Below are 12713 nucleotides of genomic sequence, written 5' to 3' on the forward strand. Positions count from 1 at the left end.
AAAGTGGCATAATTAGTGTTAGCATCTTTTTTAACAGGCTACATAAAGTTTAGTGGCTGGATTAAGTCAAGTCATTAACATAATGTGCCACCCAATTTGCCCCCATCTCTCTTCATTTCCAGGACATCAAAGTGCCGCGGATACCAGTGTAATTGGGCCGTGCTGGCCTGTCAGGTCCCGTCAGCCTCATGGCTGCCGCTGTTACTAAAAGGCTTCCAGGCATGATAATTAAATGGGGGGAGGCGGGTGCTGAGAAATGTAAAACTTTGGACATTTCTCTATCAATATTTTATTAATTCGAATAATCAGAAGTTAACAGTATCAATTTGATGTATAATACATTGATTAAAAGCCTTGTTTTAGGCCCTCAAAATTGACATCAGAACTGAAAATTTGCATCTGTCATGGCATCTGAAAAAAAAATTAGCAGTCCTCCTTTCACATTACTTCTGACTTTATCATTTAAGCAAGGCAGCTTTCCTCTCTCACAGCTAAATGGATCGCCACCACCTCACGGATCTCATGGAGTGTGCCCACAGGTGAGAACGGGAAACGGCGGCCAGAGGGCCTCAGACTTCACTCTGTACTGTGTATTTACATATTTCTCTTGTCTCATTTCTACTAATAGCAGTTTTGTGAAAGCTGCTACTTTCAATTGGACCAAATTGCAATTTCACCTGGACAGCAGGTTCTCTTGAATAACAGGAACTGTCATGTTCAGGCGATGGCAACAGTGATGCTCAGCAAAGTATGTTTTACAGCTTTGAAAGGCAAAATGCATGGTCACACATAACTTTGAGAATTCGTGTATTAAAAATTAGTAAATCACTTCAGAATGAAATGTGATATCCTATCAGTGGGTAAAATAAGTCCCTCCCAATGTTTTACATACCTTAAACTAGATAGAGTGGGTTTCAAAATAGATTTTAACTGAAGCCAGAAATGCCCAATTACTTTCCTGATAGTAATTACTCTAAAAACTATGTTTTATCTTTCACAACTTTGTTATCTCTTACTAATGTACCGTGGACTTCTCTCCATAGCAGTATATTCCATTTCTTTTAACAAGGGCAAAATATTCCATTGTATAGCTCTACCATAGTTATTTAATAAGCCCCATTTGATGGACCCTTAGGTTTCTAACAGTTTTTGCAAATACAACATTTCTGGTTAAAATGTTGTTTATAGTAACATTTTTATACATAACAATGTATGGAAATTCCTGTTTCCTCACATCACTCCCTTTGCCAAATTAGTGGATAAGAAATTATACTTTACTGATGATTCCATCTAATAAGAAGCAAACAAAAAGACATATTTGTACACATACATGCATATTTTTACACAGGCATGCAGACTTAACCTTGAGGTTTATGTAAGCGGACAGTATCTGGAAGTATACATATTTCAAACCCTGCTAGCACCAAGTATCTCTGAAACATGGGTCAGGGCAGGGGTCAGCCAGCTATCACCCAGGTGCCAAATCCAGCTCTCTACCTGTTTTTGTAAATAAAACTTTATTGGAACACGACCACACTCATTTACATACTGTCTGTAGCTGTTGTTGCTCTACAAGAGCAGAGTTGACTGCTTGCAGCAGAGACCCCATGGCCTGCAATGGAAAGAACATTTACTGTCTTGCCCTTCACAGAAAAACTTTGCCAACCCCTGAGGAAACAGGAACTTTTATATTTTACTTTTGTGGATTTATATTATTGGGTTCTTGTTGCTGATGAGTGTAAATTGCTTCTAAAATGGAAATAATTTGTTAGCTTATTCTGTACTAAAATGTCAAATACTAACTAAAGAACAGTGTGATACGGGATTGTAGATGCTTTCTATAAAGATCTTAGAAAGGGTCCACAAGTGTGGGTTGAGTCTTTTTTAGTTAAAGCAGTGGTTCTCCAAGTGTGGTTCCCAGACCTAATGAGTAAGAAACTGTGAGGCTGGCCCTGCAGTCTGTGGTCATCAGGCCTTGCAGGTCACTCTGGGCGACAGTGAAGTTTGAGTAGCACAGCTCAGGGAAAGCAGGCTGCTCGCTGTGCCCGCACCAGAATGGCCTAGGAGCATCTTTAAATGCCAGGGCCCAGGCTCCACTGGATCCATTGAATCAGAATTTTGTTTAAAGCTCCCCAGGTGACACTGAGGTGCAGCCAAAACTGAGCACCACTGCACTATAACACCTGTTCTCAGTGATGGTGGGAGTGGAACAGCACAGCAAAATTGTCTGAAATTGAGGGCCGTTTTTAAAATTCTCTGCTTCCCTCACCTCGTACTGCCACAGCGAGCCTCAGTTAGCGATGGACGTGTGTCACATCCCTCCAGTACATTAAGACAGGAAACCACAACCCAGCCGTTGCCTTAGAACAGGTGGGGACGAGCTTCTGTAGTTCACTGACCACTGCACATGCAGTGATTTGCATGGTGTGTAAGGGGGATAGTGACACTGTCCCCAAAAATGAGCACTCTTGACCCTAGCACCATTTTGATCTCTGTCACTGGTGTTTCAGTATTTACTATATTTGTTAAATATAGTATATTTTACAGAACACTTGAGAAGAGATAGGTTACTACACTGATGAGAACTGGATTTGTTTCGTTTTTTTTGTAAAAGCATTATTACCTCAACAGTTGGCATTTCTGTTTACTCTTATTTCACCCCAAGGGCTATTATTTTGAGAAAAAACAAAGGCATTCCTATCAAAACTTGTCTGAAGAGTGGATATGGTTCCTAATAAAAGGAAGCTTTGGAACCTAGAGTGACGTCCAGGGGACTTTCTTTGAGTCTTTGAGATGATTCTACCTTCCCTGGTCTGACATGAAGACTCACCATTAGCCAATGTGTACCCAACCCTACTTACAGATGGCCCTGCCAGCACCTAGAATGAGTGTGAGTTGTGGAGCCAACTCGATTTTGAGCCCGACTTAGAGCTCGCCATAATTACAGTTTTGCTTCTGGAGGGCAGGGACATCAAGCAACACCTTCCATTCCCATTCGTCTCTCTGGTTTTGTTATAAAGTACCGAGTTCCACATACCTCAGCTCCGATAGGTGGGCTTTATTTGTATTTATTTACACACACACATACATAAAACATTTTTATGGTGATAAAAATAGTACTTGTGTAAATTCATGTAACCATTTGAAAATCCTGTGAAACTGAATCCCATACCCATCACCCAGCAATTCTTCTAAGAGAATCACTCCCAAGAAAACATAAAAGGATATTCAATGCAACTTCATTTGTAATAGCAAAAAAATTGCAAATGGCTTAATTGTTCATCAGTAGAGAAATAAATGGACTACAGACTATATATGCAATATAAATGGAATTCTATACAACAGTTCATCTGAATTAGATTTTAATTATAAACGTGCAGTAAATCTCAAAAATATGGTATTGAGGGGAAAAACAAAAATTGCAGAATGATTAATAGAGGATGATACCACTAATATAAAATCTAAAAACAATATTATATGTTGTCTGTGGATCTATACATATGTAATGGAAAATATAAAAGTGTGCTTGGGAATGAGACACACCAACGTCATGCTGGTGGTTAGCCCTGGGGGAGCAAGGAGGGAGGGGAGACCTTTACCTGGATCGGAAGTATTTTATTTCCTCAACAATAACAACAAAAGGGTTTAATCACATACAGCAAGACGGTAACATCTGTTTCAGATGTTGAGCATTTGCATATGCCAGTTATTTTCTACACTTCATAACTTAAAGAAACGTCTATTCATTGTAGCAAGTTAGGATGAAGTAAAGCCCACATGTAACCTCACCACGGGCAGGTCCAAGTGTAGCGACACAAACAGGCTGCAGGCCTCACCACGGGCTCAGGTGAGCGCGCCCTGCCCGAGGCTGCGGGGGAGCTGGTGACACTGCAGGAAGAGTTCCGCCTGATCCTCAAGTGAAACATGAAAGACTGAAGCCTGTGGAAAGCCCAAGTCGGTGCCGTGGAGGAAGGCGGCCTGCATGTGACTCGGGCCCACCAGGGAGCAGCAGTGCACCCGAGCCGGAATCATGAGAACTGTCACTTTTTCCCTGCAGGTAATACCAGCTGTCATCACATTTCTAGACCATTCAGTCACATAAGGTGTAGCTGCATCTACACAGACAGCTAAAACCAAGTCGCATGCGGTTCCTATGTGAGTGACTTCCATCACTTCTGTTCAGCGCCGTCAGAATTTTGAAGCGCTGTTCTCACGTGCTGCCGTTGACATCCTGCTCACGAGGGCAGCTGACTGGCGACAGAGAGGGAGTCCTGAGAAGCGGCAGCCTTACCCGGTCGCGGCTCGCACACAGGAAGGCAAAACAGGCCCGGCCTGGAGCCGGTAGCATGCGGCCAGCTGCCTGTGTGCGGGCGTCCTAGTGCCGCCGTGCTGCTCAGAACTCTGAGCAGAGACAACTACGCACCCGTCTGAAAAGGCTTTGCTTCCGCCGCTGTCATTTGAGTCCGTCTATTGTCCCCTCCAAGTCTCCTACTTGAACCTTGTTTTTCTTTTTCTATTCTTATGAAAAATTTTAAACATACAGAAGAATTGAAATAATAGTGCCCTACCACCTAGATTCTACAATATTGACCTGTCTGTGGGATACTCTTAATTCAGTTATAATCTAGAACAGCAAAACATCTGTGTGTTTTTCAACGGTTAATAATCACCCACTTCGCTTTTTCGCAACGGGTTTGCCGCCAGAACACATAACACAGGTGTCTTGGAAACCACCACTAAATCAAACCCAAAATGGGAAAGGAAAAGACTCATATCAACATTGTTGTCATTGGACACATAGATTCCGGCAAGTCTACCATTACTGGCCATCTGATCTACAAATGTGGTGGGATCGACAAAAGAACCATCGAAAATTTTGAGAAAGAGGCAGCTGAGATGGGGAAGGGCTCTTTCAAGTATGACTGGGTCTTGGATAAACTGAAAGCTGAACGTGAGTTTGGTATCACCATTGATATCTCCCTGTGGAAATTCGAGACCAGCAAGTATTACGTGACTATCATTGATGCCCCAGGACACAGAGACTTAATCAAAAACATGATTACAGGCATATCTCAGGCTGACTGTGTTGTCTGTTGCTGCTGGCATTGGTGAATTTGAAGCAGGTATCTCCAAGAATGGGCAGACCCGTGAACATGCCCTTCTGGCTTACACACTGGGTGTGAAACAACTGATTGTTGGTGTTAACAAAATGGATTCCACTGAGCCGCCCTACAGCCAGAGGAGATACGAGGAAATTGTTAAAGAAGTCAGCACCTACATTAAGAAAATTGGCTACAACCGTGACACGGTAGCATTTGTGCCAATTTCTGGTTGGAATGGTGACAACATGCTGGAGCCAAGTGCTAATATGCCTTGGTTCAAGGGATGGAAAGTCATCGTAAAGATGGCAATGCCAGTGGAACCACGCTGCTTGAAGCTTCGGGTTGCGTCTTACCACCAGCTCGTCCAACTGACAAGCCCCTGCGTCTGTCCCTCCAGGATGTCTACAAAATTGGTGGCATTGGTACCGTCCCTGTGGGCCGAGTGGAGACTGGTGTTCTCAAGCCCGGCATGGTGGTCGCCTTTGCTCCAGTCAGTGTTACAACTGAAGTCAAGTCTGTTGAAATGCACCATGAAGCTTTGAGTGAAGCTCTTCCTGGGGACAGTGTGGGCTTCAGTGTCAAGAATGTGTCTGTCAAAGATGTTCGTCATGGCAGTGTGGCTGGTGACAGCGAAAATGAGCCACCAATGGAAGCAGCTGGCTTCACAGCTCAGGTGATTATCCTGAACCATCCAGGCCACATCAGTGCTGGGTATGCGCCTGTGCTACACAGCTCATATTGCTTGCAAATGCACTGAGCTGAAGGAGAAGACTGATCGTCGTCTGGGGAAAAGCTGGAAGATGGCCCTAAGGTTTTGAAATCTAGTGATGCTGCCATCGGTGATATGGTGCCTGGCAAGCCCATGTGTGTTAAGAGCTCTGACTACCCTCTTTTGGGCCATTTTGCTGTTCATGGTGTGAGACAGACAGTTGCTGTTGGTGTCATCAAAGCAGTGGACAAGAAGGCAGCTGGAGCTGGCAAAGTCACCAAGTCTGCCCAGAAAGCTCAGCGGCTAAGTGAATATTGTCCCCAATACCTGCCACCCCAGTCTTAATCAGTGGTGGAAGAACGGTCTCAGAACTGCTTGTCTCAACTGGCCATTTAAGTTTAATAGTAAAAGACTGGTTAATGATTACAATGCATCGTAAAACCTTCAGAAGGAAAGGAGAATGTTTTGTGGACCATTTGTGTGTGTGTGTGTGTGTGTGTGTGTGTGTGTGGCAGTTTTTACGTTATTAGTTTTTAAAATCAGTACTTTTTAATGGAAACAACTTGACCAAAAATCTGCCACAGAATTTTGAGACCCATTAGAACAAAGTTTAATGAGAAAAATAATAATAATAATAATCACCCACTTATCAGAACACACTGAACTGGACAGAGTAAGCATTTGTTAAAGGAGAAACACTGATTCCTGCAGCTTCACGTGTTTCTGGCAATATAGAAAGTGTATTTTGGATATGTAGGAGATATTCAGCCTCTGTTGACTGTATCATTAAGAATTTATTGAGAGCCTACTATGTGCCAGATCCTGGGGAGGATGTTAAATGGCAGACAAATTAGATGGCCCCTGCCTCCAAGAGCTCACAGTGCACAGAGAGAGGCGGGTATGTCAACAACTCCATGCAGCACATTGTGACCGAAGAGAGCAGTGAGGGCCCAGCGGAGGAACCATCTGGCTCTTGGAGGTCAGCAGTACTCACAAAAGGGCAGCATGTGCAGTCCAGGGCCTCACATAGGTGGAATTTTGTCTGATGGAGAAGATTGCAGATGCAAAAGCTGAGCAATGTAAACACACAAGTCTGGGGAAACGGCTGAGTGTAGGGTAATAGAAAGTTTGCAGGCAGAGAGGTGATGTCTGATTTGTTCTTAGGGAGAGAATAGCTGAGGCTGCGGGCAAGGGATTAGGAGCAGGAGTGCCTCGCCTCGCCTGCAGCCACGAGAGTGGGGCCGCTCGTTTACCGAGTATCTACCGCATGCCACACCAGATAATCACCCCGTGTCCCCGGGCTGGTCGTCTCATCCGCCCCTCCGTCTGCGTACAGTCTGAACCGCCAACCCTTCATGATGCCGCCCGTTGCCTCCCTCCTTAGCCTGTCACATGTCAGCCTCTAACACGGGAGTTGCTGTGTCACTTCCTCCCTCAGGGCCGCTGAGCACCTGGCGAAGTTTATCTAGAGGTAAAACTGAGAAAAGAAACCACATCTTGTTTTGTCTTTAGATCCCCAATTGCTGGCACAGTGTTTCAGATGTGATAAACCTTCAATAATTCACTGAATCATCGAGATACTTAGCAAGGAAATCGAACAGCGGGCGAGCTGCAGGGTGACGGGTGTGGAATGGAGGCGGCGAGCCCGGCGCCAGGGTCTTTGGGTCGCAGCGCAGGTGGAGGGGCCTCGCCGGTTGCAGCGCAGGTGGAGGGGCCTCGCCGGTTGCAGCGCAGGTGGAGGGGGCCTCGCCGGTTGCAGCGCAGGTGGAGGGGCCTCGCCGGTTGCAGCGCAGGTGGAGGGAGCCTCGCCGGTTGCAGCGCAGGTGGAGGGGCCTCGCCGGTTGCAGCGCAGGTGGAGGGGCCTCGCCGGTTGCAGCGCAGGTGGAGGGGCCTCGCCGGTTGCAGCGCAGGTGGAGGGGGCCTCGCCGGTTGCAGCGCAGGTGGAGGGGGCCTCGCCGGTTGCAGCGCAGGTGGAGGGGGCCTCGCCGGTTGCAGCGCAGGTGGAGGGGGCCTCGCCGGTTGCAGCGCAGGTGGAGGGGCCTCGCCGGTTGCAGCGCAGGTGGAGGGAGCCTCATGGTTGCAGCGCAGGTGGAGGGGGCCTCGCCGATCGCAGCGCAGGTGGAGGGGGCCTCGCCGGTTGCAGCGCAGGTGGAGGGGGCCTCGCCGGTCGCAGCGCAGGTGGAGGGGGCCTCACCGATCACAGCGCAGGTGGAGGGGCCTCTCCGGTTGCAGCGCAGGTGGAGGGGGCCTCATGGTTGCAGCGCAGGTGGAGGGGCCTCGCCGGTTGCAGCGCAGGTGGAGGGAGCCTCATGGTTGCAGCGCAGGTGGAGGGGGCCTCGCCGATCGCAGCGCAGGTGGAGGGGCCTCGCCGGGAGCGGAACGGAGGTGGGAGAGCCCCCATTGGAGCTGTGGTCATGCTGCGGCCGCTCTTGCTCTCCAGAGTCTGCCTACGTGTCCTGCTCGAGCTTTTGATGCCCAGGGGCAGGAGCACAACCAGAGTCGTTCCGGGGTTGGAAAAGAAGTTGGCCAAAATGTACAATGTTTGGAAAATTCTTCACTCAGAGCATGCTTCCCCAGATATATACTACTTGGAACTTACCTGTTTGGGATTTATTTTAAGTTGACTCATGTAGCACCAAAGGAACAAAGAAATGGTAACTAATAACTTCTGTCAGTGATATTAGAGAATTAAAAAAGACATGTGATAGGCTGGGGGCAGGGGGAACAGGACCAGAAAAGAAGATAGGTGTCATAAAAAGAATTTCCAGCTCTTTTATTTCTTTGGATAATATGGTGGGTTTTCCTGGTTTGTTGGTTTGTTTTTTGACTGTGGTCCAAGTATCTACTTTCACTTGGAATTATTTTTGACAAAAATATCGTCTTATTTGACAGTCTAATCTCATTCTTATAATAATGCAACTTTTCATATGCAGATTGTACAGTTGATACATTGTTCATAAAACAAGCACTTAAATAAATTTGATTCCCCTGCTATTTAAAGTCCATTTGTCTCCTCATTGGGTCTTGTGATAAACAGTTTTAACGTCCTGTCTTCACAGTGTAGAAATAACCATGTATACCTCTTTCAGTTTTTTCATGGCTGGTTTTTTTTATTCTTTTGTGCAGACACAGGATGATTTTATAAGACACATTATTATAACAGTTCTGTGTTGGGCAAACTACAAGTTGTGTAAAGGACTTAGCTATGCACTCTGCTGCATTCGAACCAGAATTGTAAAGTGTGTTGGTGTGTGGTATTTTGACCACCACAATACATTTGAGGGAAAAAATAATATTTAAAATATTTTCTTTACCGTGTCAGTCTTCAGCAAGCAGAGAAGGGCTGTTCTGAGTGAGATTAGACAATAGAGCCAACTTCATTTCTTATGCACGTGAATGGAGAGGGCTCGAGGTTATTAGTTGAAACCGAGTAACCTTTCCGGGCTTTCATCTCTCTCTTTTCAAATTTGAATATGAAAAGCATATTCAAGTCAAAGACCATCACTTTAATGACATTTGGCAGTCATTTGATTTATTAGGTTTTAGAAAAAAATTTCCTTTAAATATTTCATCATACTATGCTAATCCTGGTAATATTGCCAGCGCAGCCTTGCACCTGTATTAGTGGAGACAGAATGGTGTGGGATTTTCTGTCATCCTAGTAAAATTTCCATGAATCTACTGAATAATAAAATAACCTTATTGAAATATTCAGATTTGGGTTTTTAGTGGAAGTGTCTCAGAATACATAATAAAAGAAAATGTCTTTTGAAAGAAGGGGGTAAAATTACTTCATCCAATATTGAGGGGGTTGGACAGCAATGGAAATTGCTCTTTATGAGGACATTGTTATAACAGGACACTTATGCTGTTCAGTTTGATTAATTATATTATATGCTTTGAAATATCTAAGTAATCACTGTGGTAAATTTACACACTGACTTATATTTAACAGTGAATTTCTAAACCTTGGTCATATAAACAGGTCTTAGTTTCAGAATTTTCTAATTATGGTTTGAAGTTCTATAATTTACAGTAGCATGCCTTTGAATTTAGTAAAGGGGAATGAAGAACAAATGTAAAACTGTAAGAGCAAACATTTAACTGAGGCGTTATCTTATAGTGATCTCATTATTAAGTCATGGTCTATTATTTGTTTTTCTTAAAATATGTTTTTATTATTGATTTTAGAGAGGAACAGAGAGGGAGAGGGAGAAACATCAATGTAGCATCCACCAGCTGCCTCCTGCACGCCCCCTACTGGGGATCGAGCCCACAACCCAGGCACGTGCCCTGCCTGGGAATTGAACCAGGGACCTCTCAGTGCAGGAGGACACCCGGCCCACTGAGCCACACCGGCCAGGGCTATTATTTGTCTTAAATCATTACTCAAGGAAACATGTGTGACTCCTATAATAATGTCTGTGGCACCGAAATCTATTAAGAATTGAAGTGCAAATTACACTGTCAAACAAATACGTATTTTATTTGTTAATTCTGAAAAAATGATATGAAATAAATCGTGAGAAAACATGTTAAATGGGATAAAAATTTTGTTTCTTTTGTTTGAAAACTACTTATTGAATGAAATATGGCAGAATATGTAAGAGAGTGACTTGTAGGCTCTGCTCTAGTTAATATGGGTTCATATAGCTACATATATTAGCATCATGGCTATAAAGTATTCAGCAGGCTTTGATCTCTGAATAATGGAAACTTTCGCAGGTACGGTAGATTAAGTAAAAGCCATGATCAACATGTCCTTCATCACATAGTTTGAAAGAAGGCCACCTGATAACTTGTCATTCTGAAAGCAATCAGAGATGAAGATCTCATAACCGTCACTCCCCATCGACACTAGTGGGGTATTTATAGCCTCCAATGTAAATCAGGAGACTATTGCCGTGACACTGGTAACGCGGAGCCCTGGGGCATCAGGATCTCATTCTGTCTCTCTCTGTCGTGAATAACCCGTCCTGGGAAACTAAGTACTAGTGCAGGGTGCCTTCCAAAAAAGAAGCCCACTGGCCTCATGTTTTATTTAAAATTGAGAGTAAAAAAAGAATAAATGATTTTTGGTTCATTTGTTTTATTGTTTCTTAGTTGTTGGGTTTTGTCTCCCCCTCTCTTTAAACAGACATCAGAGAAGATTCGGATTGAGATCATAGCTCTAAGCCTCAGCGATTGTCGCGTAACTGCGGATGACACCATCCAGCGGCTGTTCGTTGAGTGCCGATTCTACAGCCTTCCTGCCGAGGAGACGCCTGTGTCCCTCCCGAAACCCCGGAGCGGGCAGTGGGTCCACTATAACCACAGCCACGGTAGGTGCTGCCCGCGGGTCGGCCAGGAGGAACGAGGAGAACATGCGCCCCGCGCGGAATCACAGCCTCTCCTCAGAATGAGTGAGAGTCGGCTCTGTTGCCCCGGCCCGTGGCTCCGGTGGCCGGAGCGTCGTCCCGCACACCAAGGGGCTGCGGGCTTATCCCCGGTCTAGGCGAGTCCAGGAGGCAGTTGGCCGATGGGTGGCCCTCTCCCTCCCTTTCACCCTTCCTCTCGGCCCTTCCTTTCCAAACACAGCCTCAGAGGGTTAAGGAACAAGAAGGAAGGAGGGAGGGAGGGAGGGAGGGAGGGAGGGAGGGAGGGAGGGAGGGAGGGAGGGAGGGAGGGAGGGAGGGAGGGAGGGAGGGAGGGAGGAGAAAAAAAAGAAAGAGAGGGAAGGGGAGGGGAGGGGAGGGGAGGGGAGGGGAGGGGAGGGGAGGGGAGGGGAGGGGAGGGAAGGGAAGGGAAGGGAAGGGAAGGGAAGGGAAGGGAAGGGAAGGGAAGGGAAGGGAAGGGAAGGGAAGGGAAGGGAAGGGAAGGGAGAGAAAGAAGGAAGGGAGGAAGGGAGGGAGGGAGGGAGGGAGGGAGGGAGGGAGGGAGGGAGGGAGGGAGGGAGGGAGGAAGGAAGGAAGCTGAAGCTGAGCCATGGGGTAAACAGATTGAGCAGAGTTGAAGAAATGCTGAAGTGAAAACGGAAACAGTAGGAGACAGTGTTTCTAGGTGTTTCTGATCTCACAGCATCATTTAAAAATGCACCTCCTTCTACAGTTAAATTTAATGAAAATACTTGATATTTCACAGGGGGTAGAGTCTTGTTTTAATCATGGATTCAAGTGATTCCATGGCCTGAGTCCTTCACCCAGATGTTTTTATAACATATGCCTCTCCCAGTGTGTGCCTCTCCCTGTGTATCTCCCTCTGTATGTATCTCTCCCAGTGTGTGTCTCTCTCCCAGTGTGTGTATCTTTCCCAGTGTATGTATCTCTCCCAGTGTGTGTATATCCCTCCCAGTGTGCGTATCTCTCCCAGTGTATGTATCTCTCCCAGTGTGTGTGTCTCTCCCAGTGTGTGTATCTTTCCCAGTGTATGTATCTCTCCCAGTGTGTGTATCTCTCCCAGTGTGTGTATCTCTCCCAGTGTGTGTATCTCTCCCAGTGTGTGTATATCTTTCCCAGTGTGCGTATCTTTCCCAGTGTATGTATCTCTCCCAGTGTGCGTATCTTTCCCAGTGTATGTATCTCTCCCAGTGTGTGTATCTCTCCCAGTGTGTGTATCTCTCCCAGTGTATGTATCTCTCCCAGTGTGTGTATCTCTCCCTGTGTTTATCTCTCCCAGTGTCTAGATGTTCAGGATTATAATCGAGTGACATAAGTTCTTACAAGACCTTTCACTATTTAGTTCACACACCCATTTTTAGCAGCAGGCAGGTTTTCTCCTAATTTAGGGCTTTATTTATCAGCTGGTTGACATGTAAATCTACTGAACCAGTACAGACCCAGTGGGCAACCTGTAAATTCTTACATCAACCAACTTGAGGATGTTTTTTAAATCGTATGTTAGTGTATAATTGGAGAGGTGTATAA

At 45.7% G+C, this 12713-nt stretch overlaps 1 protein-coding gene and 1 pseudogene across 2 annotated transcripts in view; both read left to right on the forward strand.

The window, feature by feature from the left end:
* The window catches only part of RPGRIP1L (RPGRIP1 like), an 86671-nt gene that overhangs the window by 61216 nt on the left and 12742 nt on the right, over positions 1-12713 (forward strand). The window contains exon 23 of the mRNA XM_081118963.1: positions 10949-11132. Within this exon, the coding sequence (XP_080975089.1) occupies positions 10949-11132 (184 nt within the window). The remainder of the gene's footprint in view (positions 1-10948; positions 11133-12713) is intronic.
* On the forward strand, positions 4749-6227 carry LOC308547952 (elongation factor 1-alpha 1 pseudogene; annotated as a pseudogene). The gene has a single exon. The product of its transcript is annotated as an elongation factor 1-alpha 1 pseudogene (transcript).

This window comes from Miniopterus schreibersii (assembly GCF_964146895.1).
Source record: "Miniopterus schreibersii genome assembly, chromosome: 18".
In the NCBI taxonomy this organism is placed as follows: Eukaryota; Metazoa; Chordata; class Mammalia; order Chiroptera; family Miniopteridae; genus Miniopterus; species Miniopterus schreibersii.